Raw genomic sequence first — 27,269 nt, forward strand, 5'->3', positions numbered from 1 at the left:
TTTTTTGCATTACAATGTTATTAGTACAATGCAATTAGTTATTTATTAAAGTTTGATTACCAGTTTATAGTATAATATTGAGTAAAAGGTATTTTTATTATTTAATGTAAAATGTTTCTTATTATTAATCACTTATTTTTTGATTTAGTAATAAAGGTTAAGTATTTTTACTCTTCATTCAATTTTACTGAAACCTAAGTAAAAATATGGAAGTTCAATCTAACAACTCCATTAACTTTTTAATTTTGGAGGAATTGAAATTGTTTCGTCAAAGTGTAACAGAAGAAATGAGATCAATCAAGAAAGAAATTATCAATCTTGGAGATAAATTTACAAGTTTAAAACCTGACAATTTGAATACAAGCAAAAATTGTTCTTATTCCCAAGGTGAAAACAGTGACTTTGATGGACTTTCTGGAGTTAGAATAGAATGTTTTGGAAACACCGATGTAAATTTGCAACCAATGTTTATTGATGTCGCAAATGATTCATCAAACCTTGAAATCATTACTAACAAAAATACAACAAACAAGTTAGTAAATGTAAATGAAAATAATCAACAAGAACTGATTATTAAACCTAAAGATCAAAATGTCTTAATCTATGATGAAATAAATCCAAAGGAAAGCATACAAAGTAATCTGGATTCTCCTAAGTTAACTTTGAACTATTCAGAACAAGATAGCCAAACCAATCTGCTTAAAAAACCTAAAATACTTGCAATTAAAGAAGAATTGGGATGTTCAAGTATTGTGAATAATCTACGTAGTAAAAGCAAAGCTACACAAAGTTCTGAAAGTTTTTCAGCTTCTAATATAATCATCGAATCTGTAGTGATTAAACAACCAAAGAAAAAAAGGGTTTTAAAGAAAAGTGGTAACAATTTGGAGAGTGATCATAGTACCATTGAATTATCTTCTAATGTAAAACAGAATCAAACCAAAAAATTTCGTTGTTCATATTGCGATAAAAGTTTTTCTTTGGCTAATAATTTGAAAACACATACACGAATACATACAGGTGAAAAACCTTATCATTGTACCTACTGCAATAAAAGATTTTCTCGAAAGCCTCATTTAATATGTCATACTCGAATACATACAGGTGAAAAACCATTCAATTGTAAATATTGCGATAAAGGCTTTACACGAACTGATTATCTTAAAAAGCATGTTCGTTTACACACAGGTGAAAAACCATTTCATTGCACAGTTTGTGATAAAAGTTTTTCTTTGGCTGGTAATTTAAAAACACATACACGAATACATACAGGTGAAAAACCATTTAAATGTAATTACTGCAATAAAAGATTTTCTCGGAAGTTTCAGTTAATAACTCATACTCGTATACATACAGGTGAAAAACCTTTTCATTGTACCCACTGCAAAAAAAGTTTTTCTGCAAGTGTTCATTTATTAAATCATACTCGTATACACACAGGTGAAAAACCATTTCATTGCACATATTGTAATAAAAGTTTTTCTTTGGGTCATAATTTGAAAACACATATTCGAATACACACAGGTGAAAAACCATTTCATTGCAAATATTGTGATAAAAGTTTTGCTTGTACTTCAAATTTAAAACAACATGTTCGAATACATACAGGTGAAAAACCATTTAAATGCAATTACTGCAATAAAAATTTTTTTCAGAGGCTTCATTTAATAAATCATACTTATAAGCATACAGGAGACAGACCTTTCCATTGCAAATATTGTGATAAAAGTTTCACTTATTCATTTTGTTTAAAGAGGCATACTCGAACACAACATTAGTGAAATATTTTTTTGTAATGTTTTAAATTGGATTTTAGTTTTTGTATTTAGTCTTTTTTAATGCTTTTGCTTGGTAATGTAAAATAACATTGTATGATGTATTTTATTTTAGTTTGATTTTGTGTGTATGTTTTTTGCAAGTTTAAATTCAATGTTATTTTCTAATGCATTTTTTTAATACTCATTTACTTTTTTTCTAGATTTAAATACACAGGTTTAGGAATTTGACATACATTTTATATTAAGATTAGAAATAATATTTACAAGTATGAAATCTCAATCTAACAACTCAATTAACTTTTTAATTTTGGAGGAATTGCGATCAATCAAGAAAGAAATTATAAAACTCGGAGATAAATTTACAAGTTGGAAACCTGACAATGCAAGTGGTATATCTAATTTTAAAATTGTTACTGACAAAAATAGCACAAGCTGTAAGTTGGGAAATACAAATGCAGATAATCAGCAAGATCAACTTATTCATCTTCAAAATCAAAATACCTCAATCAACGATGAATTAAATCTAAGCGACAGAACACAAAATTGTTTCAGTCCTCCTGAATTAATGTCAGACATTTCAGATCAAGAAAACTTAAACAATTTTCTAGAATTAAATGATTCACCTGTAATTAAAATCGAATCTTTTGAAACTGCTGGTGAAAATTTGCAACCATGGTTCATAAACAAACCAAATGGTACATCGGTTATTGAGAACGTTCTTGACAAAAACACTACAAATACTGAATTGGTTGATGAAAAAGAAGAGAATATTGACTCTTCAGATCAAAATATTTCAATCAACATTGAAAGAAATCTACATGAAAGCATACAAAGTAGTTTTGGTCCCCCTGAGTTAACTTCAGACAATTTAGATCAAGAAAGCTTGAACAAGTCACAATTAAACAATGTGCCTCAAGTTCCAACAGTTAAAGAGGAATTGAAGTGTTCAAGTATTGTAAAGAACCTAAGAAGTAAAAGTAAATCTACTGAAATTCTTAGAAGTTCTATAGCATCAAAAGACCTCACCAAATCTAAAATAAAAAAACAACCAAGTTGTAACAGTTTAAAAAGTGGGCAACAAAACAGTAAATTAACTTTACCAGCAGGAAGATATAACAAAAAATTTCATTGCACAATATGTAATAAGAAATTTTCTGACGCTAGTTCTCTAAGAAGACATAGTCTTGTACACACAGGTAAAAGTCTGTTTACTTGCACCCATTGTAATAAAAATTTTTTCCATAAATTTGGTTTAGAAAGTCATATTCGAATACACACAGGCGAAAAACCATTTCATTGCAAGTATTGTAAAAAAAGCTTTATCACTGCTGGTCATTTAAAAAGCCATATACGGCGACATACAGGTGAAAAACCTTATGAATGTTCACAATGTGATACAAAGTTTTCTCGCTCTTATAGTTTAAAAGTACATGTTCAGCGACATCTTGGTGTAAAGCCGTATCATTGCACAACTTGTAATAAAAAATTTTATCGAAGTGATGGTTTAAAAAAACATCTTCAACATCACACTCAATAATCTCTGTTTGCTAGTTTAAATATTTCAAATAGTTTTGCGGGTAGCGTTTACATGGTTTTTAGTCTATTTGTTGTTTTTGTTTATTAAAATACAATTTTATGTTTGCTTTGTATTCAGTTTTCTTTGCATTGTAAAACAGTTTGTAATATGTACTTTATTTCAGCTTATTATCAAAGTTTAATAAAATTGTAAAATTATTTTTAAGACTCTGTTTTTAGTTTTATGTCATGTAGTTTTTGTGTTAAACTTTAACTTCATGTTGTAATAGAAACTTCACTCTGGCAATCAGCCATAAAGTTATTCATAAACACGCTTTACAAAGAAAAATATTTTTTCATTGCATGTATTTCAAGAAATAAATAGTTTTTAAAAACTATCTGTAAAAAGGCATTTAAAACTACATACACTTCCCTTAAGTACTTTACATTAGTCTGTATAATGTTGACCTTTGATTTTAAACATAGTAATTTACCAAGGAAAGGGTAACTCCATAATTAATTGTGGATAACTTGTAACAAACTCTTTTTTAAAAAATTTTATTTTCATGTGTGTTTGTTTTAATGTTGTTTTAATTTAATGTTTTTGTTTATTGTTGGACAGGTTTTGTTAATCATTTTTAAATTGTATTCTAAACATAAAATTTGTTGTAAAACATTTTTCTATTGAAATTTTATTTCAGTTTTCATTTTATCGTCTAACATCTAACTATTTGAATTTAATTACTTATTTACCAATTTAGGTTGTTATAAGAAATAGTTCTCATTACCAATGCTATATTTTAAGGTTTTATTATGATAGTTTATTAGATTTAGGTTTAAAATTATGAACTTAATCAACATTCATATGTTGTGAATTGTATATTTCACTACATTTTGTTAAGTGAATATTTTTGTAATGGCGATTCTTTTTTTATAGATTTAACTACAAAAGTTGGTAGTTTTTGTTTAATTTTACATTGCAACTGAAATTATAACATAAAAATCTTGGGACCAAATTCAACTACTTTGCTAACTTTAAATTTCTGGAGAATTTGAAATTTCTATGACTAGTTTAAACATAATACTGTAAGTATAGTAAGGAATAAATCAATTTCTTTATGATTGGGAATGCTAAAATTTATATTTATGAGTATTTCTTTCTTATTTATTTTTTCCGTGATGTAGCAAGGTCGACTTCATGACTTAAACATAGATTAACATTTGTTACCCTGACCCAGTCTTAAGTTGACTTTGGCAGTTAGACTATTATTGAATATAATTGCTTTTTAATTAATCTGCCAATACAGCTTAGTAGAAGTTTATACCGTCTAAAGTTTTATAGAATCAAATTGTGTATAAGCAATTTACATTCCCGCCATTTACATTAAGCTAATTTGGTTAAAAGTGAATTGCTACCCTAAAACTAACTTATACAATACCAGGTACAAAAAAATATAATGATAAACTGCCCTTTCAAACGCCATGTAAAGAAGTCAAAAATTTAAAACAAGTTTATTACAAAATATGAAGCTACAAATATTTACAATTTTATGTCATCAGAAAATAATTTCAGAAATATAAATCGTTTGTTAAAATAAATTTGTTACATGGACGAAAAATGAGTAAAAATACGACTGCTTTGAGACACTTAAACTTGTTTAAAAGCTTCCATTCGGTTTTTGACAACTTCTCGAATGATATCTAAAAATCATAAACAAAACAAGTTTAAAGACTTAGATAATTTATAAATGTGCGTGTTGAAAACAAGTATTATTAGATATTCTCTGAAAACTGAATACAACTATAAATTTGTATAGCTGTACAAGAAAACTTTTTGCAAGTTGATTACGTAATTTGTGCTTTAATTATTTATTAGTATTTATTTTTAAATTATTTAAATGTAAAAGCCGTGGAATAGAACTAACAATAATTTGTCTTAAAATTGACATTGTTGTAGTAGTATTTAGTGCAAATATCAAATACACAAAGCTGTTAAAACAAAAAATAAACTTACTATCCAGCATGGTTCTGCCCATCACACTTTTGTCGATCCTCTTCGAAACTTCCTCCAATATAAAGGGAAGAAATCCTTGCTCAACATCTAAATATGATGTCACAATAGATTAATAATGTTGTCATATTTATAGTTTGTATATATATACAAGGGAAAGGTGCTACCATATTTTAGAGGTTAATATTTAAAAAAAAATTAAATAATAGTGTATTAAATAGAGTTTTACTTGCAAACCAGCACATTAAATTAAAGTAATACTATGCCTTGTCACATATTATTATAAGTTATTATAAACCATAATTAAAGGGGTTGATTTTTTAATTTATAAACCATATATGTATTATTAACATAACATACCTCTTTCAACAGGATCATAAAAGTATCCATTGTCCCGCAAAGTGCTGAACACAGAGGGAACAAGATCTGCAAGGTAGCTTTGTGCGAAAGCTCGAGCTGCAATCTTTTCGGCGGTTTCTCGCTCCTTTTTAAGAACTTCACGTTGTTGCTTCATTCTACGTTCCTTATGAAAATAAAAACGAGCATGTTCAGGATTTTTATACAAGAAAAATAAGTGTAATACTTAGTTTTATTTAAAAAAAAGGATTTTAGGGAGCATATAGGCCTATTATCTTTTAATTAAGACATGTTTTTAAAGAGTTTTATTTGTTGGAGTAAACACTTTTTTCCCACAAAAGTAGTAACTTTTTACCTTCTCCTCTTTGTGTCTTCTTTCCTGCTCCTGCAACCTCTGCATCTCAACAAGCTCGGCATTCCTTAGCTCCTCAAATTCTCTCTGCTGTTTTCGGAGGTTCGCAAGCTCTTCCTCCTCGAGGACCTCTAGCAAGGATTGTTCTAATGTTTTGCCGACAAGGACTTCAAGAATTGGTTTCACTTCAAGGTCGAAGTCAAACAACTGGAAGATAAAAAGGTGAGAATTTTGTCTTTTTTTTAAAAAAAGTTTTGTGTATTGTAAAGGGAAAAAATAGATAAAATATTAGGCCTGTTTTAGTTGTTATTTGGTTGTAACTTTGGAAGCGTTCATGTTCTGAGTTAAAATAATGTGCCAAAACATATGAAAATAGAGGACTAACATCATAGTGGTCAATTATAAAACAAATTTGCACAATTAGAGACACAATTTACTGTTAAAAAGGCTGTAAAAATGCTCATTTAAAATCTAGATTATAACCAGCTTTAAACTTTTACATCTAGAGACTGGACCAGTTGAGTTTGTGGCATCTAAATTTATTTCAACTTACATCACCATCCATTATCTGGGTTGCAACATCTTTCCCAGTCTTAGCTGGAATAAACATGGGAGATGGGGGTCGGTCCAGGAAAGCATCGGTCTGTGTGTCAATATCAGCCTCCTCAATTCTGTTTCATAATAAAGTGGAATAATAATTTTTTTTTAAATAGCCTATCTTTATTCTTGATGTGGGAAAGTCGAATGCGCGACTTAAACATAGAGTAACATCAGTTACTCCGACCCAGTCTAGAGTTGCCTGTACCAGTTTGGGATATTTTAATTATAATTGCCTAAAATTATGCTGCTAAATAAGTGCTGGCTCAGCAGAAGCTCAGACCGTTTATAGCGCCTTACTCAAGAGCGCTACAGCATGAGATCAGTGGGGATTGAACCCACGACCTCATGTGTGGTGTAGCAAGTGTTCTTACCACTACACCACTCTGCCGGTCATAATAAAGCATTAAATAAGTTAAAGTTATAATTAATGGTTTAAAGTTGGATACAATTAAACTCCTGTTATAAAAAAAAATATCTCTAAAATGCCAAATCACACTAATTGCCTTAATTGCAATGAACATGCAAGAACTTAACACCTATCCATCCTACTTACCCTTTTTGTTACTTAGGAATCTTAGTGCATTTTAAAGGGACCCGGTATTTAATATTAAAAGAAATTATAAAAATATTTTTGAACACTCTTAATTTAAAATTCATTTAAAAAACAATTTTTTTACCAACCTGTCACTTAATTCTTCCAGGTAAAGCTCAGTTTGAACTTCCATGTGTTTTCTTCCTTCCACCGCATCCGGTGATCTTGTTCGGAGTTGATCACGGGCCCGCTTCTTTGCAATCGCTCTTCTTCTGATCTCTTGTTGACGTTGGATCTCAATAGGGTCTGGTTGTGCACTCTAGAATGAAAATTAATAATCATTTAATATTTTTATAACTTTATATATATATATTTTCAATGTTTTATAATTAATTACCTCACACATGAAGTCGTGGGTTCAATCCCCACTGATCTCATGCTGTAGCGCCCTTGAGTAAGGTGCTATAAACCGGATAAACTCCTGCTGAGCCAGCACTTAATCAGCAGCATAATTACCGGGCAATTATAATCTATAATATCCCAAACTGCTAAAAGTCAACTGGAGAATGGGTCAGAGTAACTGATATTACTCTATGTTTAAGTAGCGCATTCGACTTTTCCACATCGATGATAAAGATATACACAAAAAAACATTTAACAAAATGTAAAATGATTAATTTTGAATTCTTTTAATGTTTTGTTTAACAATTCCAACCTTAAGTTGGTCTTTTTTTAGACTACGCTTACTTTGTTAAGAGGAGGTTACAGGAGTTAAGGATAAACAACAATTTAAAAAACTAACTCACCACTGGCAAGGTGTTCTGAGCGTAAGTATTTCCTCGGACAATTCTTCGATCGTACATAATGTTTCCATAAGGTGTTGGGCCTTCATTTCTGTTCAAAAATTCCAGTTTGTTAAGTTTTTTTAAACTTAATACGATTAACTTTTTATTAACAGACTTAATTTAAGTTAAATACTTACTCATCATATTGAAATCTGTATTTTGTTCTTCCTGGGACTGCACGGGGTTTGCTCTGAAAAGTGTAAGTCCCTGCTTCCGGTTGTTGAGGGATTACAGCCGTCATTTTATTAATTTAATTTTTTAAACAATTTTAAATATCTAAAAACCAGTAAAATTTCAAATACTGTACATTTTAAAAAACAACTTTAATGTTTTTTATTCCTAAAGTACCAAAAAATATTTTATTTTACGTAAAATTTATGTAAGTTTTAAACATTTTTTCTACATGCTCTATCTTCAAATTATCGATCACAATAAATGTCTAACAAATATAACAACAATTAATATAAATTTATTCTTATAAAATAAGTTAATGATGCCCAATTTATTGGTAATTACTTTTAGGCGGAATCAAAAACGATTTTCTCATATTCCTACGTAAATAACATTACGCAGTTAGCATAGTAACAAATATCCTTAATTCAAGCTGTTTTGTTTGTCCTCATAATTATTGCAACTTTTGATGTCAACAAAGTAGTTTACCTTATTTGTTTTAAATGTTTTAAAGTTTATATTAATTAAAATATTAAATAATAAACATTTAAAGGGGTTTTAGTGTGTTTTTGTATAGATTTTAATAAAGTAACATAAAGAACAAGTTTTCGTGAATGTAAACGATATATTATTCTCTTATTAATAACCAAACTTAAAAAAAAATGTTTGTAAGTAAGTTAAGCGTTAAGTTAAAAATTTTTTTAGTTTATTTAACTATAATTACCGAAGAATATCTAAATTTGGAAATATTGCTGTATATATTAATTATATCAATACAGGGGGATTACCGTTTTCTTTGTTGATTATTTTGACTTTGTTTTTATCGCGAACAAAGGATTTTTTAATCAGTTAAAACTTTAACCAAACTATATTTCAAGCAGAATTGATATACTTTATTAGTTTTTGCAGTTTTTAAAATAAAATTATGGTTAACTAAAGCAAAATAACATTTTATCAGCTAAGTAAGTCAGCTAATTATTTTTTTTCTATTTTGTCAGTTGCAATTTAAATTCTATCACTACTTCTTTGCAGAAATAAAAATACCAACCAAATTTTACGTCAAAACAGTTAAACTAAAACCTTATAATGCCTTGGTTTCCTTGGCCAGAGTCAATTAAAAAGCGAGCTTGCAGATATTTGCTTCAACATTATCTCGGTCAATTTCTAGAAGTAAGATTTTGTTTTTTATTTTTTTCAGTGTGGTGATGTAGTTTTTGGAACACTTGGCTTCACTGTTTAAGATATTAGGTTTAAATTCTGTTTCTTTTATATCTTATAGCGCCATAATTAATATAAATTCCTGCTGAGTCAAAAACTAGTCGGCAAAATAATTTTGTAGTAATTATAACTAATAAAAAAATGAAAACCGGCAGTGTGGTGTAGTGGTAAGAACCCTTGCTACACCACCATGAGGTCGTGGGTTCAATCCCCACTGCTCTCATGCTGTAGCGCCCTTAAGTAAGGCGCTATAAACAGTATAAACTCCTGCTAAGCCAGCACTAATCAGCAGCATAATTATCGGCAATTATATCCAAATTTGCAGGAGAAATTACAACTCGACCAACTTGGGATTGATCTTTATGATGGAAAAGGTTTTGTCCGCGATGTTTTATTAGATGTCTATGCGATCAATGAATTGCTGCAACAGTTTCACTCACCACTAGAGGTGGTAGAGGGTAGTGCTTGCTATATTTCAATCTCAATTCCGTGGTCTGCTTTGCTTCAGTTAGTATTTTTTTAATATATAACTATTTTATTGACTGCATAAGTTTCAAAATAAAATAAAATGAATAATAAAATAAATTTAAGCCTATATGCACCTTGTAGTGATTTTAAAGCATTATATTGTATATTATTTTGTATATATATAAGCCTATATAATTTTCAAATTTAGTTAATTTTTTTATTTACTTTAAACCTATTTTTAAATTTGCAAACAATTTTAAATTTTGTTTTCACAGAGACAACTGCACACTAGAGATTAGTGGAATAAATATCACGTTGCAGAAGAAGGGTGATTACAACGGAGCAGGGGATATGACCGATTCATTTTATTCGTCGTTACAAAACATGACAAATTCTAATATGACGACATCGATGGAGATCGCACAAGAATGTTTTAAAGAAGACCAAGAGCAGGTTCGTCGACAAACAAGATTGAGTACTTATTATAGAGATTGGATTGGTCATTTTGAATATTTATAGTTGGCATTGTGCACTTTTACTAATAACAACTGCTAATTACAATAAGTAAGGCAAAGCAGAGTATTAAGTTAATTTTTTGTAAGGCCCTTTATTATTAAATGACTTGTCATAATATGGGTATTGTTGGTAGTATATTGCCTGTGCACCACAAACTGTTTTTTTTTTTTAAAAGCATATAAATGTAATAAATACATTCATTAAGCTGCATTAAGCTAGATTTTTTATTGTTGTAATATGGTCGCAACTTTCAATCAATATTGGCATGTGACAATATACACACGCACTACAAACGACAATTTTATTTTTTTTGTAGTCCTATAAATATACATTGTTCATTAAACATTGACCACAACAATAATTCTTGATATTCTTCACAGAAATCAAAAGGAACAATGTTTGAAGGCTTAGAAATGTTTGCCCAAACTATTGAGAATGTTTTATCCAGGATTCGAGTCACTTTTAAAGATATCAACTTGAGACTGGAACATTGTGTCCAAGATTGTGGAGTTGCTTTGCAGGTCACTGTTTAAAAATTATTTTAAAGTGCTGTAAAAGTTTTTTAAAGTAGTTTTATAAACTTTTATTTTAGCAAGAAATAAAGTTTGTAAAATTTCAAATGTTAAAAACTAACTTTTTTAATTAAATATTTTAAAGTTAAATTTTTGATTTTGTTGCTTAAATGAAAAAACAAAAAAATGTTTCCAATTTTTTTTAGGTCCACATCGACAAAATTGAATATTTTGATGAACTTTCTTCGACGGAAACCCTGGATGACTTGCAGAAACGGGGAGCGAGTCAGCAATTTATTTCATCTCCAATATCTTGCAAAAAGTTTATCCTCACTGAGGTTTTGTTCACGCTTCATCAGTTTGACCCGGAACAACCTCCACCTAGAGGTCAAAATTTTGATGACGAGAAATCATCAAATTCATCGGAAGCTTCAAACCAAGGTAACTATGATGTCATAATTAAAAGTAGCTATGATGTCATAATTAAGGGTTGCTATGATGTCTTAATTAAGAGTGGCTATGATGTCTTAATAAGGGTGGCTATGATGTCAAAACTAAATGTAATCATGATGTCATAATAAATTGCTTCTGTGAACTTTGATGTCATAATTATTTTTCCAAGTACCTATGATGTCATAATTATTTTTCCCAGTACCTATGATGTCATAATTATTTTCCCAGTACCTATGATGTCATAGTTAATCTAATATTAATTATTATGCGTGTATACAGCAGATATCTCATCAGTGCTAATATGTCAGTGTTACGGTGAACACCAACTTAAAGTCCGTGTGAAACAAAACAAGGAAATAACTGGACCTGAGGTGGCGGTAGAGAGCTCACTCGGACCTTGTTGTGTGTTTCTTGCCCCCCAACAGGTTGGAATAAATAATAAAAATAATAAAACAGCAATTTATTAAACTTTTAGGGTTAAAAAGGTTTAAAAACACAATGAACTAGTTTTAAAAATAATTGTCTACATAAAATGGAGCTTATTGGACAATATATGTATTTATGGCCGATTTAAAGACCTTTAAATAAATAAAACTGGCGTTTGTGGTGCATAGGTAAATTATCATGGACAAATATAAGTTGAGGGTTGCAACCATAATATAGTTTTAATAAAAACCAATAAAAATTAATACTTTTTTTGTACTAAAAATTCTATAACAAAAATGTTGTTATTTTTAGGTTAATCTTCTTCTCATTTTGCTGGAGAGTTTCCTCTCTCACTCTCTCCCACGAGAAGGGGGGAGAGAAAAGAGTGGGAACAACAAACCTCTTGGAGGAGAAGATTACCAAAAAATTGAGGAAATTTTATCCACAGAACGAAGTAAGGGTTTAAATTTTAATTTATATATAATTCGTCCACTAAAGCTCAATTATATGAAGTTGGTATGTTTTAAATCATAAAATTTGCTTTGTAATGTTTCACTTTATACCCAGATTTTAAGTTTTAAATAGAGACGTTCAAATAATGCTTGAAAGATTGAAATTACTTTCAGTAAAAATAAATTTACCCTTTTTTCTTAGATTCCTTAAACGGTTTTGAAACCGATCAATTCTTTTCGATGACTGGTTCAATGTCACCTGAATCGATTCGCATCACTGAGCCAGAGTCACGCACAAGTGGTCCGGAGAGTACCATGTTTGGAAGCTCCTCTAGTGGTCATTCTTTGTCAACTGTCACTGAGTTTGCCCCTCGACTTTTACACCATCATCAGGAAAATGTGATTCAAGATACTGGAGAAAAGCATCTTCAGTTTCAAGTCAGTGTTGCCAATTTTATTTTTATATTTTTTTCAGTGTTGTCAAATTTAAATTTTTTTTTATATGCAGTGTTGTCAATTTTCTAATGTTTTTAGGTAAAGGTTGGTCTTTTTATTTTCACACTACTTCATGTTGACCCAATAATTCCGAGTAAAGCTTTTAACTCTAATCCGACCGAGGGATCAAACGTGGATGGTGACTCACTTGTGACACATGCCACAAAAGAAGAATTTCACGAAAAATTATCAAGTCACCATTTTAAGACAATAAAGGAATGTTTAGCGAACCATGACATTAATAAACTTGATAAATCGATGTTCAATGAAGCGTGCGACAAGCGTGACCACCTGAGATTTATCGGAACTACGTTGCATGTAGATTGTAACCACAAAATGTCCAACTCCCAAATATCCTCGACTGAAATAACAGCGTCATTGGGAAACGCTGAATTTGTCGAGAATTTGTTTCTGAGTGACGAGATGACCTTCACCCCTGTGACCTCAGGGTTATTGGGGTTCAAATCTCCTGGTAATTCCCCTGTTATGAGATTAAAAGTTTCTTGTATTAATGAAAGAAGATCGGAACTGACGACGATTCATCTTCATTTATCAGGTTTTATTTTATTTGCAGTTTTAATAAAATTTTTTCAAGTTTTGTAATTTTTTTTGTATATATCTTTATCCTTAATGTGGGAAAGTCGAATGCGCGACTTAAACATAGAGTAACATCAGTTACTTCGACCCAGTCTCAAGTTGCCTGTGGCAGTTTAGGATATCACAAAGATTAAAATTAAGTTGCTGATTAAGTGCTGGCTCAGCAGGAATTTAAACCGTTTATAGCACATTACTCAAGGGCGCCACAGCATGAGAGCAGTGGGGATTTAACCCACGACCTTATGGTGGTGTAGCAAGTGTTCTGACCACTACACCACGCTGCCGGTTAATTATGAAGTTAGTCAATGATTTCAAAAACCTTAGTAAGAAACACAAACTACTGCAATAATCAATTATATAATCTTTTAAATAAACAAAAAGCTTTTTAAATACCTTTTTTTGGCTTTGTAATTGATGAAAAATTTATTAGGGCTGAATAGGAATTTTAAATTGAAGCCATTTTGGTTGGGAAGCCATTTTGGTTTAAGCCATTTTTGGTTGGGAAATCACACTAATCTTGCACAAACAACTGCAATAATTACAAATAAAACCTTTTAATTATACTTAAAATGCCCCAACAACTATTTTTATTTGACATTCAGAGAGACCATTTTGAACTTATTATTTATTTTTTATTTTATTAGTTAATTAACTAGTTAATTATTTTTAAAGAATGTCAAAGTGAAGTTGACATCAGCATTGTGGATCGACTTTCGATGTTGTGCAACATTTCCCAGTTCAACAAGAAACAACAACCTTTGTTGAGCAACTCGTCGATCGACCCAACCTTCAACGACATGCAACGCCGTCAACAAGTCTTTCAACAAGTTCTTGACGATGGATCAGTTGACAAGAAATCAAAAGTCGACATCACATTGTCGTGCTCACAACTTCATGTAAGAAAATTTTTTGTTTTTTATGTTTTAGGCATTTTTAAGTTTGTCAGTTTTAAAATATATATTTTTGGTTTCATTGCATGAAGTGCTGGGTTCGAAAACCCATCAGCAGTATAATTATTGGGCAATTATAATCTTTAATATCTTAAACCGCCACAGTCAACTCGAGACTGGGTTAGGGTAACAAATGTTACTCTATGTTTAGACTGTAAAGTCAATCTTTCCAGTCAACATATTTAAATACGAAAAAAAAATTTTAAATTTTTTTTAGATTGACTTTCGATTTCCCATCCCAGACTTGAGAGATGATCTTCATTGTCAACCCTGGTACAAGAGAAGATTGAGAGATGAAATATTAAGTTTGTTGTGTTCAGATGTAGAATGTGTAACTACATTAGGTAGGCTAATATAGATGTTGTTTTAAGATAAAAATTAAGGATTGTTTGTACTTTTGGGTCTTCGCTAATTTTCCTTTTGTACTTTTTGATCTTTGATAATTCTCTCTCATTTTCACGGGCCTTGCTGATTTCCTTTGGACCTTAGCTTCTTGCTAATCCTTTGTTGCACTTTACGGCCCTCGGTATTTTTCTCTTATACTTTGCGGATTTAGCTATTTTTTTCGTACTTTATGGTCCTCACTAATTGTCTCTTGTATTTTATTATGCTACCTAATTCTCTTTCGGAGTTTTTTTTTACTGTCATATTTTTTTTGAGAACTGTAAGGTTTAAGGAATTCAAATTATTATTTCATTATTGTTAGATTGATTTTACATTTTTTAAAAATTTTCATTCAACAAATTTTATTTTATATTTTTAGAGCAACAATCTGGCCACACAAGGGTGTCAGAGAGTAATTTGCGAGAATTTACGATTCAGATAAAAGATTTAAAATCTCTTTATTCAGATGAAATTAAAAAGTTGGTTGACATCAATTAAAACTACTACAATAATTCTTTTAAAACTATTTTATTAGTGGTAGCCATCAAACAAAAATTTTGTTATTAATATAAAGGTGTACATCAAATAAAATTTACTTTTATTTTTTTGCAGACCTCCCAAAATGTTTCTTCATTCTGCTTCACTAAACGAAGAAAAAATCGGAAAACAAAATAATTTGATCTCAGATCTTTTTATACAAGTAACATTTTGTTTGTTAAAAGTTAAAAATGTTATCTAATTTCTAAAATTTTAAGTCTATGTACCCATACCTGACAATGTACTCTAAAAAATTTTGTATTACCATGAATTAGGGCAAGTGAGGTTATTATAGCTTAGGTTAATAGTGATAAAAAGCTTAGCAAACAATCAGTCACATTATACTTAATATGTCAACTAGGGGTGTTTATAATAGAAAAGCAATCAAAAAATTTTTTCTTACTGTTTACACCAGGTAAAAGTGACCCCACCTGATATAAATGACCCGTTCCAAGCCCCCCTTACCTCCAAAATGGACCAAACCTGGTTTGGAGGCGAAATAGGTGATCCACCTCCTGGGGAAGTACCACAAGGGGAATCACCTCCCACTCCTTTCTCCAAGAGGAAAACAGTTTACAATTCAGAGGAGGTTATTATGCCAGGTTTGTTTTAATCAAAATTTAATTAGTTTTTAATTAAATATTATTTCTTATTATTGTTGTCTGTCAGAGGATGAATTTTTTTGTTAATTTGATTTGGTTTGAAAATTTATTATTTGATTTTAAATTTTTTAAGTTTTATAAAATTTTTTTGGTGTTTTTTAATTTTTAAGCCTTATAGATAGAAAGGGTTTTTAAATGTGTCATAAAACTTCTCTGTAGAAGACAAATTAACTTTAAAATTTGCTCCAACAAAATTGTTTTTATAATGGTTTCAATTTTAATCAGTTTTTTAAAACAATTTTCAATATTTTTTTCCAACTTTTTTCTTTTTTGTAGGTGATGCCAAAGAAATAGAAAACTTCACAGATTATGCGACCTCAATGTCAAAGGTCATGATCTCGATCCAGTTCCCCCAAGTTCAACTTTTTGTGCCTTCAAAACTTTTCCTTGAGAGTTTATACAACCGCGTCAACAACGACCTGTTACTATGGCAACCCTCGGCCCCTCAACCTAACAACGACTGCAGCGGAGACTACAAAGTTGGCGTCCAATTGGATTTAAGTGAGAACAATGGCCATTGTCTTGAGGTCGATGAAAGATTGTTTATTAAAGAAACTAATTCAGGGTTAGAAAAAAATTTAAAGTTTTTTTTTTTTTTTTTAAATTAAACATAAATTAAATTTTAGAGTAACTTAACATTCAATTTATCAAAAATATAAATTTATTTTTTCTTGTTAATTTAAATTTTTAAAATTTAAGCAATTTTAAAATTAATAAATTTCTAGTTACTTAATGGATAGTTATGATTCTGATGACATAACCACAATACCTGAACAATGTGCCGTGGCACGACCAAAGGTGGCACGTAGAAGTTTGGTGTCAGTGGCACTGGTCATAAATAGGTGTTCACTCTGCCTCCAATCTGAGGTTGAGAATGAATCGGCTCAGATTATAATACAGGTAAAAAATATTAAAATAAATTTTATTTTAAAAACTGATATATTATAATCTCTCTAAAAATAGGATTTGTTTTTAATTCTTGGTTTAAATTCGGTGTTTGCTGTAGCGCCCTTGATGTAGCGCCCTTGAGTAAGGCGCTATAAACGCTGTAGCGCCCTTGAGTAAGGCGCTATAAACGCTGTAGCGCCCTTGAGTAAGGCGCTATAAACGATATGAACTCCTGCTGAGCCAGCACTTAATCAGCAGCATAATTATCGGGCAATTATAATCAATAATATCCCAAACTACCACAGGCAACTCGAGACTAGGTCGGAGTAACTTATGTTACTCTATGTTTAAGTCGCGCATTCGACTTTCCACATCGAGGATAAAGATATATACACAAAAAAACTTTTAATTTATTTTATCTATACAAAGTAGTAATCCACAAATATTTATTTAGTTTGAGAATGGTTCATTGTTCAGTGTAACAAGTTATGAAGGAAACCCAAACTTGGATTATATTTGTTCACAGATCGAAACTTTTTCACTTCATCATGTTGTAAGTGAAACTTTATTTTAAGTTTTTTTAAACCAGAAGCAAATACTTGGCTTTACTACATGAGGTCCTCGGTTTGATCCCCACTGCTTTTTTGCTGTAGCACCCTTGTTTAAAGCATTATAAACACTATGAACTTCTGCTGAGCTAATACTTTATCAGCAGCTTAATTATTGGGCAAATATAATTAATAATGTCAAAGGCAACTCAGGATTAAGTCAGTACAACAAATGATTCAGTATGTTAAGGTCATAAAGTTGACCTTCCCACATCGAGGATAAATAAGTATTTAAAAAAAATTTACTAAATACTTTTTCTGATATTAAAAAATAAAAAATTAAATTCGAACAGATAAATTTCTATTAAAAATATTCGCGTTTTGTTTAATATTGAATTTTTATTAATTGATTTATGACATCACAGACAGACATGAACTTTAAATCATCGGAGCATGAAGTTCCGTCATTCCGGTCTGCTTGTTCTCATGGAAACCCTGTTTTAGGCGAAAGTCAGTCAGGCATGCAATTTAACTCAGGTTTGCAATTAAAATCCAATTAATAATTAGAACTTAACAAACTAAAAAAAATTTAAATTTGCTTTTTGTAATTCAGCAAAAACCAAATCAATTCCGATGTTGACCCTTGCTGTTAAGATTGAAATCGAGGATAAACGACCTTTAAAGAATTGTTTATTTGCTGTGCTCATAAATGGGACGACGTTACAACACCAATTTGAACCCGATGGGGGCACTTGGCTTGACCAAGTAAGTCTTAAATTGCATAAAAATATTTTGAAATTTTTTGTCCATGTACTTATTGACTGATAATGCTGGTTATACAGCTCAAACATTAAAGTAACTTTTGTTGCCTTAAACTTTTACCCAAAATTGATATTGTAAGAGGTTCAAAAAATTTAAGGATAACAAAAAAAACTTCGCGACCTAAACATGAAGTAACATTTGTTACCCTGACCCGGTCTCAAGTGACTTTAGTAGTTTGGGATATTATTAAATATAAATGCCCGATAATTAACTGCTGATTACTGGCTCAAGTGCTGGCTCAGTAGGAGTTGATAATGTTTATAGCACCTTATTAAAGGGTGCAGCAGCTTGAGAGCAGTGGGGATCAAACCTATGATTTAATGTAGTGATACCAAGGGTTCTGTTTAATACCTGATGCTGCCTGTCTGTTAAAAAAGCAAATGTGAAAATATATTTATATTGGAAAGTTATTATTGTCCCACTTTCAAATTTTTATTTACAATAATTTATTTTTGAAGATTGTTGATTTATTGGACCTGGCAGACTGTGAAGTTCTCGGTTACACGGCTCCATCATTTATTACAGAACTTCACTTACACGCACAAGACTGCGCTGTAGACTACCTTCCAAGATATTTGCAACCCAAACTTAGAATGGTCGCGACTGTTCATTTATTCAGTTTATCCTCGAATATCGTTGCCACGTCAACCATGTCAGTGTTTGGAATAATTGTTGATGATGCTTCCATATTTTTGTCAAATAGGTAAGTTTAAAAAAATTAATAAATAATAATAAAAAATTAAATAAATAAAACAAAATAAAATTTTTTTAATTTTTTTTTTTTTTGATATTGGAAGGCCAACTTCACGACCTTAACATAGAGTAACAACTGTTACCCAAACCCAGTTTTGAGTTGCCTGTGGCAGTTTGGGATATAATAGATAATATTTGCTCAATAATTACGCTGTTGATTAAGTGCTGGTTCATCAGAAGTTCATATAGTTTATAGTGCCTTTGTCAAGGGCACTACATCATGCAAGCAGTGGGGATCAAACCCAGGACCTTACGTAGTAAAGCCAAGTGTTCTGACCACCACACTACATCTGCTGATTAATTGTTTGCTGTTATTTTAGACCTTAACAAAATTTTTCACACTTGCATTTACGATTGAATTTAAAAATCTTTTTTCCTACTGTTGATTTTAAATTTACGAATAAACATCCAGATTACCAAGTTAACCCATAAATAATTTATTTTAAAGTTGTGTTGAAGAAAATATGGAGATTGATTTACTGAAGAATTTCGTATGTGTTGTGGAGGTTGGATTACTGGAGATCAATTTTAATTTAAAGAAAACTGGAAACTCCAACTCAGATAGTAAGTTGGGTGTGCTAACTCTACTGTAAAAACTTATTTACCTAACTTTTGGGGTACTTGGTTTGATTCTCACTGCTGGTATTTTATCCTTTAGTAATATATCTTTAAGTTCTGTTAAATATTTTTGTTTAAAAAACAAATTAAGGTTAATAAGAAGAATATATGTTACGTTGAGCAGCGTCACCTGGTGTAGTGGTAAGAACAAGTCCTGGGTTTGGTTCTCAGCGATCTCATGCTGTAGCGCACTTGAGTAAAGTGCTATAATTGGTATAAACTCCTGCTGAGCCAGCACTTAATCAGCAGCAAAATTATCGGGCAATTATAATCTATAATATCCCAAACTGCCATAGGCAACTTGTGTCTGGGTCGGGTAAAATATGTTACTCTATATTTAGGCTGTGAAGTTAACCCCTTCCATAGCGAGGATAAATAAATATAATAAAACAGTGAAGCTAATTCAATAATATGGAATCAAAATAGATTTAATTACTTTTAAAACTTTATAAATTTTAATATTTTATTCCTGCAGCAATGTTGACCAAGCTTTCAGTTTGTAACAACCAAGTTTCCGTCCGAACTTGCTCTGATTCCTGCTCAGCTTTGACCTCTTTGTTGACCTATTTGGCCGATAATCGTGACCTTACGACCCCCGAGTCTTTTGACCTTCCACCCTCTGACCTTAAAGGTGATGATGTCATCGATGGTAACCATGGTAACGATTTAGAGGATGCTTCGTTAGAATTTGTTGAACAAAAACCTCCACAGAAAGTAAAATTGTTTAATTGTTAATTATTTTTAATTAATATTTTATTAATTGTTAATTATTTTTGGTTAATTAAGGTTATGGTTAATTTTTTAAATTAATAAATTATTTTCTTAACTTTTTTTTAGATTGAAGATCTGTTAAAAAAAGAAAAAGGTGAAAAGAGAGAATCTCTCTCAGATTTGATGGCAGATGCGATGAAGGATGATCAAGAAGAATTGTAAGTTTTTATCAAAAACCTTAGGTTTGATTCCCGCTGCTGCCAAGTTTCAACAACTTTAGTATAAACAGAAATCAAATAGTTTTAAAAAAAACGTTAAACTATATAATAAATATTAAAATATTTTTAAGTTTATTGGTTATATCTGTTCTTACTAATTTCCAGTACAAAAACAATTAGAATGTAAAATTATTCTGTTTTGTGAATCTTAATTTAAAGAAACAATTTGTTTATTTTTTATGTTTTATCAATTTTTTACTTTTTTAATCAGAGAGAAATCAGCTTTAAGTGGTTTCAAGGAATCTGGAATTAACTCAAATTTTTATCAGGTTTATATTTAAATTTAATTTAAAAATTATTTTAAGATAAGAAATAATCACCACTCACAGTTTTTATATTTTGGGGTTGTAAATTAGATTTATATTTATTAAATTTACTTTCCATGAAGTTGCATTATATACAGATTTGATTAAGTGTTGGCTCAGTAGAAGTTAATAGCGCTTATAGCGCCTTACTTGAGAGCGCCACAGTATGGGAGCAGTAGGGATTGAACCCACGACCTCATGGTGGTGTAGCAAGTGTTCTTACCACTACACCACGCTGTGGGTTTATATATCTTTGGATTTATTTATTCTCACTATACAAGAGTATAGTAGTAAATTAACAAAATGTTTTTTTCTTTTTTAAAAATTATTTAAAGTTTCCTACAAAACTTTTTTTTTAACTTTTTTTTTAGTTTTTTCAGTAAAATTTTAAAATTGTTTCCAGAATTCGTTAAATTTTTATGAAAACTCTTTCACAAATGAATCCAACGATCACCATGACGATGATGAATTTTGTATCATCGTCGATAGCAATGATGACATCATCGACAATGAACCCACGGTTACTTACCTGTGTGCACCAGAGCGTGTGGTCGTCAACGACAACCATTTTAAACCAGTTTTAGGAAAGTTGAACCAGTTGAACTCACCAGAAAGTTTTCCAAAACCTGAAACTACTTTCACTGTAAGTTTATAAAATTTATTTACATTTCTTGGTTAATAACTTTGATAAATTATTGTTTTTTTTCTATATAACTTTAAGGTTCTAAGTATTATATTTTATTGAAAAAAAGTGTGCTGTTGTGATGTACCCGTGTTTGAGCTATTTGTAAACTATGCGTGTTTAGCTATAAATTTTAAATTTTTTGGTTCCATATCATTTTAACGTAATAGGTTTTATATTTTATTCGGGAAAGTTTGTATTTTTGTGAATTGTTTAAGCTATTTCCAACTGCCAGGCTTAAGGATGAATAGTGCGACATTGGTGGGGATTGAACCCAAAACCTCTTGGCTCTTAGTTCAATGCCATACGATTGATACCACACCACCTAACTGTCTGCTTGTTTTTTAAATATTTTTAATTTTTTTATAAAATTTTTATACTTTCCATTTTTTAGATCAAAGAACTTTCATGTTCTTGGTTTTTGTATGGAGGAAGTGATTTTACTCCCTCCAGTGGACATCCTGATAGGTTTGAAGTCACTACAAGAGGGGGTAGTCCATACAGTAAGAGAAGGGGAGGAGGAGCAGGAAGGGATCACAAAACTTTGGTTGAAATTCATCTAAGAAAGGTGAAAAACTGTGTTTTATTTTTTAATGTTAGAAATTTGGTAGTGTGTTACAGCATTGGTAGTGTGTTACAGCATTTATAACATAGAATTACAAGCCAAGTGGTTTCAGGTCCAAGCCTTACTATTGTCACACTGTTTTTCTTTGAGCACGGTGTTAACAGATGGCTTAAAAATGTGACAACATCACACCCTTCCCCAATAAAAATTATAAACCATACGATTTTAATAAAAAATACCGCTTTTCAATAAAAAATAAAACCCATAAGGTTAAAGTAACAAAATATTAGAAGGTTGATTTTACAGTTTATTAATAAGATATTTTTAAATATAGAGTTGTCTTATGAATTTTGTTTCATTCAATATGTAAGATAGGTTAGGGTTAGGGTTTTACAGCATTGTATAAAGTTAATATTTGTTATTCTTTAGTTGTCTAAATTTTAGAAAAATTAGTTTTTAAATTTTTTTTTAGATTCGCTTCCAACATGAAAGTTACCCGGAAGATGAAGATATTTCAACCCACACTGTTTTTATCCTCACTAACATCGAGGTTTACGACCGATTAGAAACATCGAGGATAAACAAGTTATTGTATCGCTTCTACAGCGAGAGTTCGCCGAAACAAGCTCATGCGAGCATGCTCGTGGTGAAAGCGGCACAATTTCGGCCGAAAAATAAAGCGCGGAATATCGCGGAATGTAAACTCCGCATTTCCTTGCAACCATTAAGAATTAACATTGATCAAGATACTTTAAAGTTTGTGACGACCTTTTTCACGACTCTTGCAACTTCTGTGACATCATCTGACCCTGGACTGACCCCTAAATGTGAGGTCAATAACATGGGGTCAAATTATTCGGGTTATTCAAGTTCAGAAGATAGTTTAAATAATTGTAAGTTTAAGTTTTAAGTATAGCTTTATTTAAACTAAATTATGTAACTATTTTAATTTAAAATAATATTTAATTTAAAATAGAAAATTCTTGTACTTACTAAGCTTATTTCCAAAACATAAATTTGGTTAAAATTGTTCCGAAATAGTCATTTAATAAAAAATATCTCAATTTTGGTAAAGTGGCATTTTAAACATATAGCTTTGTAAAATGATTTATGGTAAAGTGATAATAATCTTGGCATTTTAAAAATCTATTTTAACTTATTAAAAACTTACTTTTCCACAGCAAATGAGGTGGTGTTCCAGCAACCAATTTTCTTTCGTGAATTTGTGTTTTCTCCTGAGGTCCCAATCTGGTTGGACTATCATGGAAAACATATCGACACTGAACAGGTTTAAACTTTAAAGTTGTTTAATAACTTATTAAGTTTTATTTAATGTATTGCCAATACTTTAAGAATTTGAAAGGCTATAAACAAACGGGATATAAATTACTACTCGGTAGCATTATTTTTAAGACAACTTTAAGCTATCTTATACTAATAAATTTAATCTCACTAGACGAAACAAAAATTACCCTATCACTTTAATGTAAAATATAAGAGGCATGTTATAGTAATTAAAAGAAGTTAAAGCCTTTAGTTTTTTCAGTTTAATTAAGGTTGCCATTGTTTTACAATTAAAGATAATTGAAATTAATATATTTCAGTTATTTAAAAATTAAATTTTTTTTCACTATTTACCCGGATTTTTTTTTATATTTTATACACGAAATTATATATAAAATAACAGATTATATTCTAGTTAGACTTAATATAATAAATACTTTATACACAGGGTACCTTGGCGGGGTTATTACTGGGCCTGGGTCAACTTAACTGCTCTCAGTTAAAACTTCGTAAAATAATCCACCGACAAGGTTTACTTGGTATAGAAAGGGTCGTTAACTTTGCATTAAATGAGTGGCTGAATGATATTCAGAGAAATCAACTTCCCTCAATATTGGGAGGGGTCGGACCTCTGCATTCTGTCAGACAGTTTTTACAAGGTAATAATAAAATTTAATTGTAAGTAATTACAATGCTTTTTTCTTATTTTGTATTTATAATATTATTTGAATTTAATATTTAATTTGTTGCATACTCTAAATGGAAAACATTTTTTGTATATATCTTAATCCTCGATGTAGGAAGTTTGAATAGGCGACCTAAACATAGAGTAACTTTTGTTACCCTGACCCAGTCTCGGGTTGACTTTAGTAAGTTTGGGATATTATATAAATTATAATTCCTCGATAATTATGCTGCTGATTAAATGCTGGCCCAGCAGGAGTTCATACCGTTTATAGCGCCTTACTCAAGGGCGCTACAGCATGAGATCAGTGGGAATTGAACCCACAACCTCATGTGGTGTAGCAAGTGTACATAGAGTAACATTTATTACTCTGACACAGTCTCAAGTTAACTTTGCCAGTTTAAAATATTATTAATTATAATTGCCTGATAATTTAATCTGCTAATGGGTTTTGGGCAAGTTATATACCATTCGTAGCACCCTACTTCAGCAGTTAACTAGTTTTTATAAATAACTTTTCAGGGGTCAGAGACCTAGTGTGGATGCCAGTTGAGCAATATCGGAGAGATGGAAGAATAGTTAGAGGACTGCAGAAGGGAACCACTTCGTTCGGTTGGTTAAGATTTTAATTAGTCAAATAATATTTTATAAATGTTTTTGTAATTGCATTTAAGATTAGTATTAAATATGGGCTTACATTTTGTCCCAATTATTGTTAGTAGATACCCAACCCTACAGTCTGCATTTTAATTGTTGTAATATGGTTGCAACTCTTAACTAATATTTGCCAGTGCTAATTGTTGTAATAATTTTGTAGGTCCATAAATTGGGCATACTTTTAATATATACATATATATATCATCTGCTAAGCTCTATTATATAAAGATACCCCTAAAACATTAAAATTTTTTTAACATTAAACTACAATCAATTATTTTGTTTATAACATCACAGGAACTTCAACAACAATGGCAGCTCTAGAACTTACAAACAGGGTGGTCTGGTTGATCCAATCTGCTGCCGAGACCACGTTGGATATTGTTTCACCAGCGGACACCCGAACAAGAAGGTGGAAAGCTGTTTTTGTGTTACTAGAAAAATCTTGATTACCTTTTATGACATAAAAAGAATTAATAAATTAACTAATTAATAAAACCAAGTTATTGTCAAATATTTGGGTATTAATTAATTAATTTATTAATTAATAAATAATTGGTTAAAATCTATAAAACTTATTTAATTTTGAATAATAAGCAAAAAAAACTTTTTGAGTGTAACAATTATTTGATGACATCATAGAGGTCAGAAGCGATCGAGCATGACCCGACAAAATAGACAACCCTCGGACTTCCGTGAAGGGGTCAACAATGCGATGACCTTGGTTCGTCATGGGGTCGCTGACACAGCTTACTCCATTGCCAGGGTTGCGCAAGAGGTTTAAATATTTATTAATTTTAGTTTAAGATATCATTAAGTTGCAACTTGACCTAGACTATGTCTAATGTTGTCCGAAATGACAATATTATCACCCTGACTCAGTCTTAAAAAGTTTATTTCTTAAGTAATTGGTAGACTTCATGATCTTACCCCGACTAAGTGGTGGTAGTTAGTCCCAAGTTGTAAGAGTCATTTTTAAAATTTATCCTCACTTAGGGTCATGAAAATCAGGGTGTCACAGGAGCGGTGGGAGGGGTGTTACGCCACATCCCTCCAACTCTTGTCCGCCCTCTGGTGATAGCTTCAGAGGCGACGTCCAACGTTTTAAGCGGGATGAGAAACCAAATTCTTCCAGATGCTAAGAGAGAAGATGACATGAAGTGGAGAAACAACCTACAGTGATGTGATAAGGTGAGTGTGATGTCATAACTTGGGTAAGTGTGATGTCATAAGTTGGGTTTTTGTGATGTCATAAGTTGGGAAAGTGTGATGTCATAAGTTGGGTAAGTGTGATGTCATAAATTGGGTTTTTGTGATGTCATAAGTTGGGTTTTTGTGATGTCATAACTTGGGTAAGTGTGATGTCATAAGTTGGGTAAGTGTGATGTCATAAATTGGGTTTTTGTGATGTCATAAGTTGGGTTTTTGTGATGTCATAACTTGGGAAAGTGTGATGTCATAAGTTGGGAAAGTGTGATGTCATAAGTTGGGAAAGTGTGATGTAATAAGTTGGGTTTTTGCGATGTCATAAGTTAGGTAAGTGTGATATCATAAGTTGGGAAAGTGTGATGTCATTAAGTTATAACAGTGTCATAATTAGCAAAACTATAGCTTAGAATATTATTGCTAATGTTCAAAACTAAATCTTATAATTTTTGTTTTTTTTTAATAAAGTTTTATCTTTAATTTACAGAAATAAACTGTGAAAAGAACATTTATTGTTGTGCACTTATCATTCTAAGACCAATCTTAAATTCTTCGTTATTTTGGTCTATGTTGTAACTATATGGAATTCATTTGTTGTTTAAAATGGAAATAAAAAAGATTTTGAATTACATAAATTAAAACAATTTTGGGGTCAATATTAATCTTGTAAAAATTTTTAAAATCCAATACTTAAATATAATAAGTTGATGTTCTAATATATTCAATGGTTTAAACAAAAGAAATATGTTCTATGCATATGACTTGGTTGCCGTACTTTTGGTGTTTTTTGTGCAATTTTAAACAGAGTGTTCCATCGTAATAAAATTTAAAACATAAGTTTTTGTTTTTAAAATTTTTTTAATTTAATTCTTACTGCAGATACAGATTTCTGCATATAACCAGGAGCGTGGTGTAGTGGTAAGAACACTGGCTACACCACACATGAGGTCGTGGGTTTAATCCCAATTGATCTTATGCTGTAGCGCCCTTCAGTAAGACGCTATAAACGGTACGAACTCCTGCTGAGCCAGCACTTAACCAACAGCATAATTATCGGGCAATTATAATCTATATTATCCCAAAATGCCACAGGCAACTCGAGACTAGGTTGAAGTAATTGATGTAACTCTATGTTTAAGTCCACATTCGACTTTCCCACATCGAGGTTAAAGATATACACTAAAAAATAAATAAAATAAAAAGCTAAAGATGATTTTTTTAGTCAATTTATTTCTGTATTTTTAAGTGGGCAATTAATTATGTAATTTATTCTCCAAATATAACTCGCAAATAAGGGAAACTTGTCCGAAGTTTCAAGAACACAATTTTCTAACTTTTCTTTAACGAACTCAAACTCAGGAAGTTTGGTTTCAATAAAATCTTGACTTAACTCATTCTGAGTTGAGTTTAATTGAGTTTGAGTAACTTGAAAGATT

The 27,269-nt window shown here is 30.8% G+C and overlaps 3 protein-coding genes across 5 annotated transcripts; 2 read left to right on the forward strand and 1 right to left on the reverse strand.

Moving 5' to 3' along the window:
* The first annotated feature begins 207 nt into the window (after positions 1-207).
* Positions 208-3,349, forward strand: LOC145742488 (uncharacterized). The gene is made up of 3 exons (XM_082560266.1): positions 208-1,020; positions 1,105-1,756; positions 2,025-3,349. The coding sequence occupies exons 1-3, from the start codon at positions 288-290 to the stop codon at positions 3,313-3,315; spliced, it is 2,676 nt and encodes an 891-aa protein (XP_082416392.1). The 5' UTR covers positions 208-287; the 3' UTR covers positions 3,316-3,349.
* Positions 3,350-4,791: 1,442 nt separating this feature from the next.
* On the reverse strand, positions 4,792-8,298 carry LOC145763369 (radial spoke head protein 3 homolog). The gene is made up of 8 exons (XM_082574806.1): positions 8,128-8,298; positions 7,952-8,039; positions 7,295-7,464; positions 6,567-6,684; positions 6,017-6,220; positions 5,665-5,827; positions 5,308-5,394; positions 4,792-4,994 (listed from the first exon to the last, which is right to left on the reverse strand). The coding sequence occupies exons 1-8, from the start codon at positions 8,229-8,231 to the stop codon at positions 4,942-4,944; spliced, it is 987 nt and encodes a 328-aa protein (XP_082430932.1). The 5' UTR covers positions 8,232-8,298; the 3' UTR covers positions 4,792-4,941.
* An 896-nt stretch (positions 8,299-9,194) lies between these two features.
* On the forward strand, positions 9,195-26,634 carry LOC145763367 (autophagy-related protein 2 homolog B-like). 3 transcript variants are annotated; one of them, XM_082574801.1, is made up of 34 exons: positions 9,195-9,331; positions 9,705-9,886; positions 10,123-10,300; positions 10,744-10,884; positions 11,082-11,316; positions 11,608-11,753; positions 12,067-12,208; positions 12,409-12,644; positions 12,741-13,257; positions 13,971-14,194; positions 14,466-14,592; positions 15,012-15,111; positions 15,245-15,332; positions 15,585-15,771; positions 16,108-16,396; positions 16,557-16,731; positions 17,174-17,272; positions 17,693-17,804; positions 17,881-18,032; positions 18,548-18,792; positions 19,291-19,406; positions 19,936-20,174; positions 20,298-20,389; positions 20,661-20,718; positions 21,158-21,397; positions 21,831-22,004; positions 22,474-22,894; positions 23,183-23,289; positions 23,734-23,944; positions 24,493-24,582; positions 24,925-25,039; positions 25,270-25,405; positions 25,624-25,818; positions 26,321-26,634. In XM_082574801.1, exons 1-33 carry the CDS (start codon positions 9,248-9,250, stop codon positions 25,807-25,809), a joined length of 5,844 nt encoding a protein of 1,947 aa, XP_082430927.1. In that variant the 5' UTR covers positions 9,195-9,247; the 3' UTR covers positions 25,810-25,818; positions 26,321-26,634. The 3 variants fall into 3 exon arrangements, 2 of the variants coding, with proteins under 2 accessions (XP_082430927.1, XP_082430930.1); XM_082574804.1 differs by having other exon boundaries at positions 11,611-11,753; XR_014288413.1 differs by lacking the exon at positions 25,270-25,405.
* Positions 26,635-27,269: the final 635 nt, after the last annotated feature.

This window comes from Corella eumyota, chromosome 1 (assembly GCF_963082875.1).
Source record: "Corella eumyota chromosome 1, kaCorEumy4.1, whole genome shotgun sequence".
Lineage (NCBI taxonomy): Eukaryota > Metazoa > Chordata > Ascidiacea > Phlebobranchia > Corellidae > Corella > Corella eumyota.

What these genes read in the sequence shown, in the direction of transcription:
- LOC145742488 (XM_082560266.1), top strand. Translation starts at nt 288, where the DNA reads ATGAGATCAATCAAGAAAGAAATTATCAATCTTGGAGATAAATTTACA. An exon ending in ACATACACGAATACATACAG is followed by an intron (nt 1,021 to 1,104) that starts GTGAAAAACCTT and finishes GAATACATACAG; the next exon opens with GTGAAAAACCATTCAATTGT. An exon ending in TATTCATTTTGTTTAAAGAG is followed by an intron (nt 1,757 to 2,024) that starts GCATACTCGAAC and finishes TTTTATATTAAG; the next exon opens with ATTAGAAATAATATTTACAA.
- LOC145763369 (XM_082574806.1), bottom strand. Translation starts at nt 8,231, where the DNA reads ATGACGGCTGTAATCCCTCAACAACCGGAAGCAGGGACTTACACTTTT. An exon ending in CCCAGATAATGGATGGTGAT is followed by an intron (nt 6,221 to 6,566) that starts GTAAGTTGAAAT and finishes TTTATCTTCCAG; the next exon opens with TTGTTTGACTTCGACCTTGA. An exon ending in GGGCAGAACCATGCTGGATA is followed by an intron (nt 4,995 to 5,307) that starts GTAAGTTTATTT and finishes TATGATTTTTAG; the next exon opens with ATATCATTCGAGAAGTTGTC.
- LOC145763367 (XM_082574801.1), top strand. Translation starts at nt 9,248, where the DNA reads ATGCCTTGGTTTCCTTGGCCAGAGTCAATTAAAAAGCGAGCTTGCAGA. An exon ending in ATCGGAAGCTTCAAACCAAG is followed by an intron (nt 11,317 to 11,607) that starts GTAACTATGATG and finishes GCGTGTATACAG; the next exon opens with CAGATATCTCATCAGTGCTA. An exon ending in GATTCATCTTCATTTATCAG is followed by an intron (nt 13,258 to 13,970) that starts GTTTTATTTTAT and finishes TTATTTTTAAAG; the next exon opens with AATGTCAAAGTGAAGTTGAC.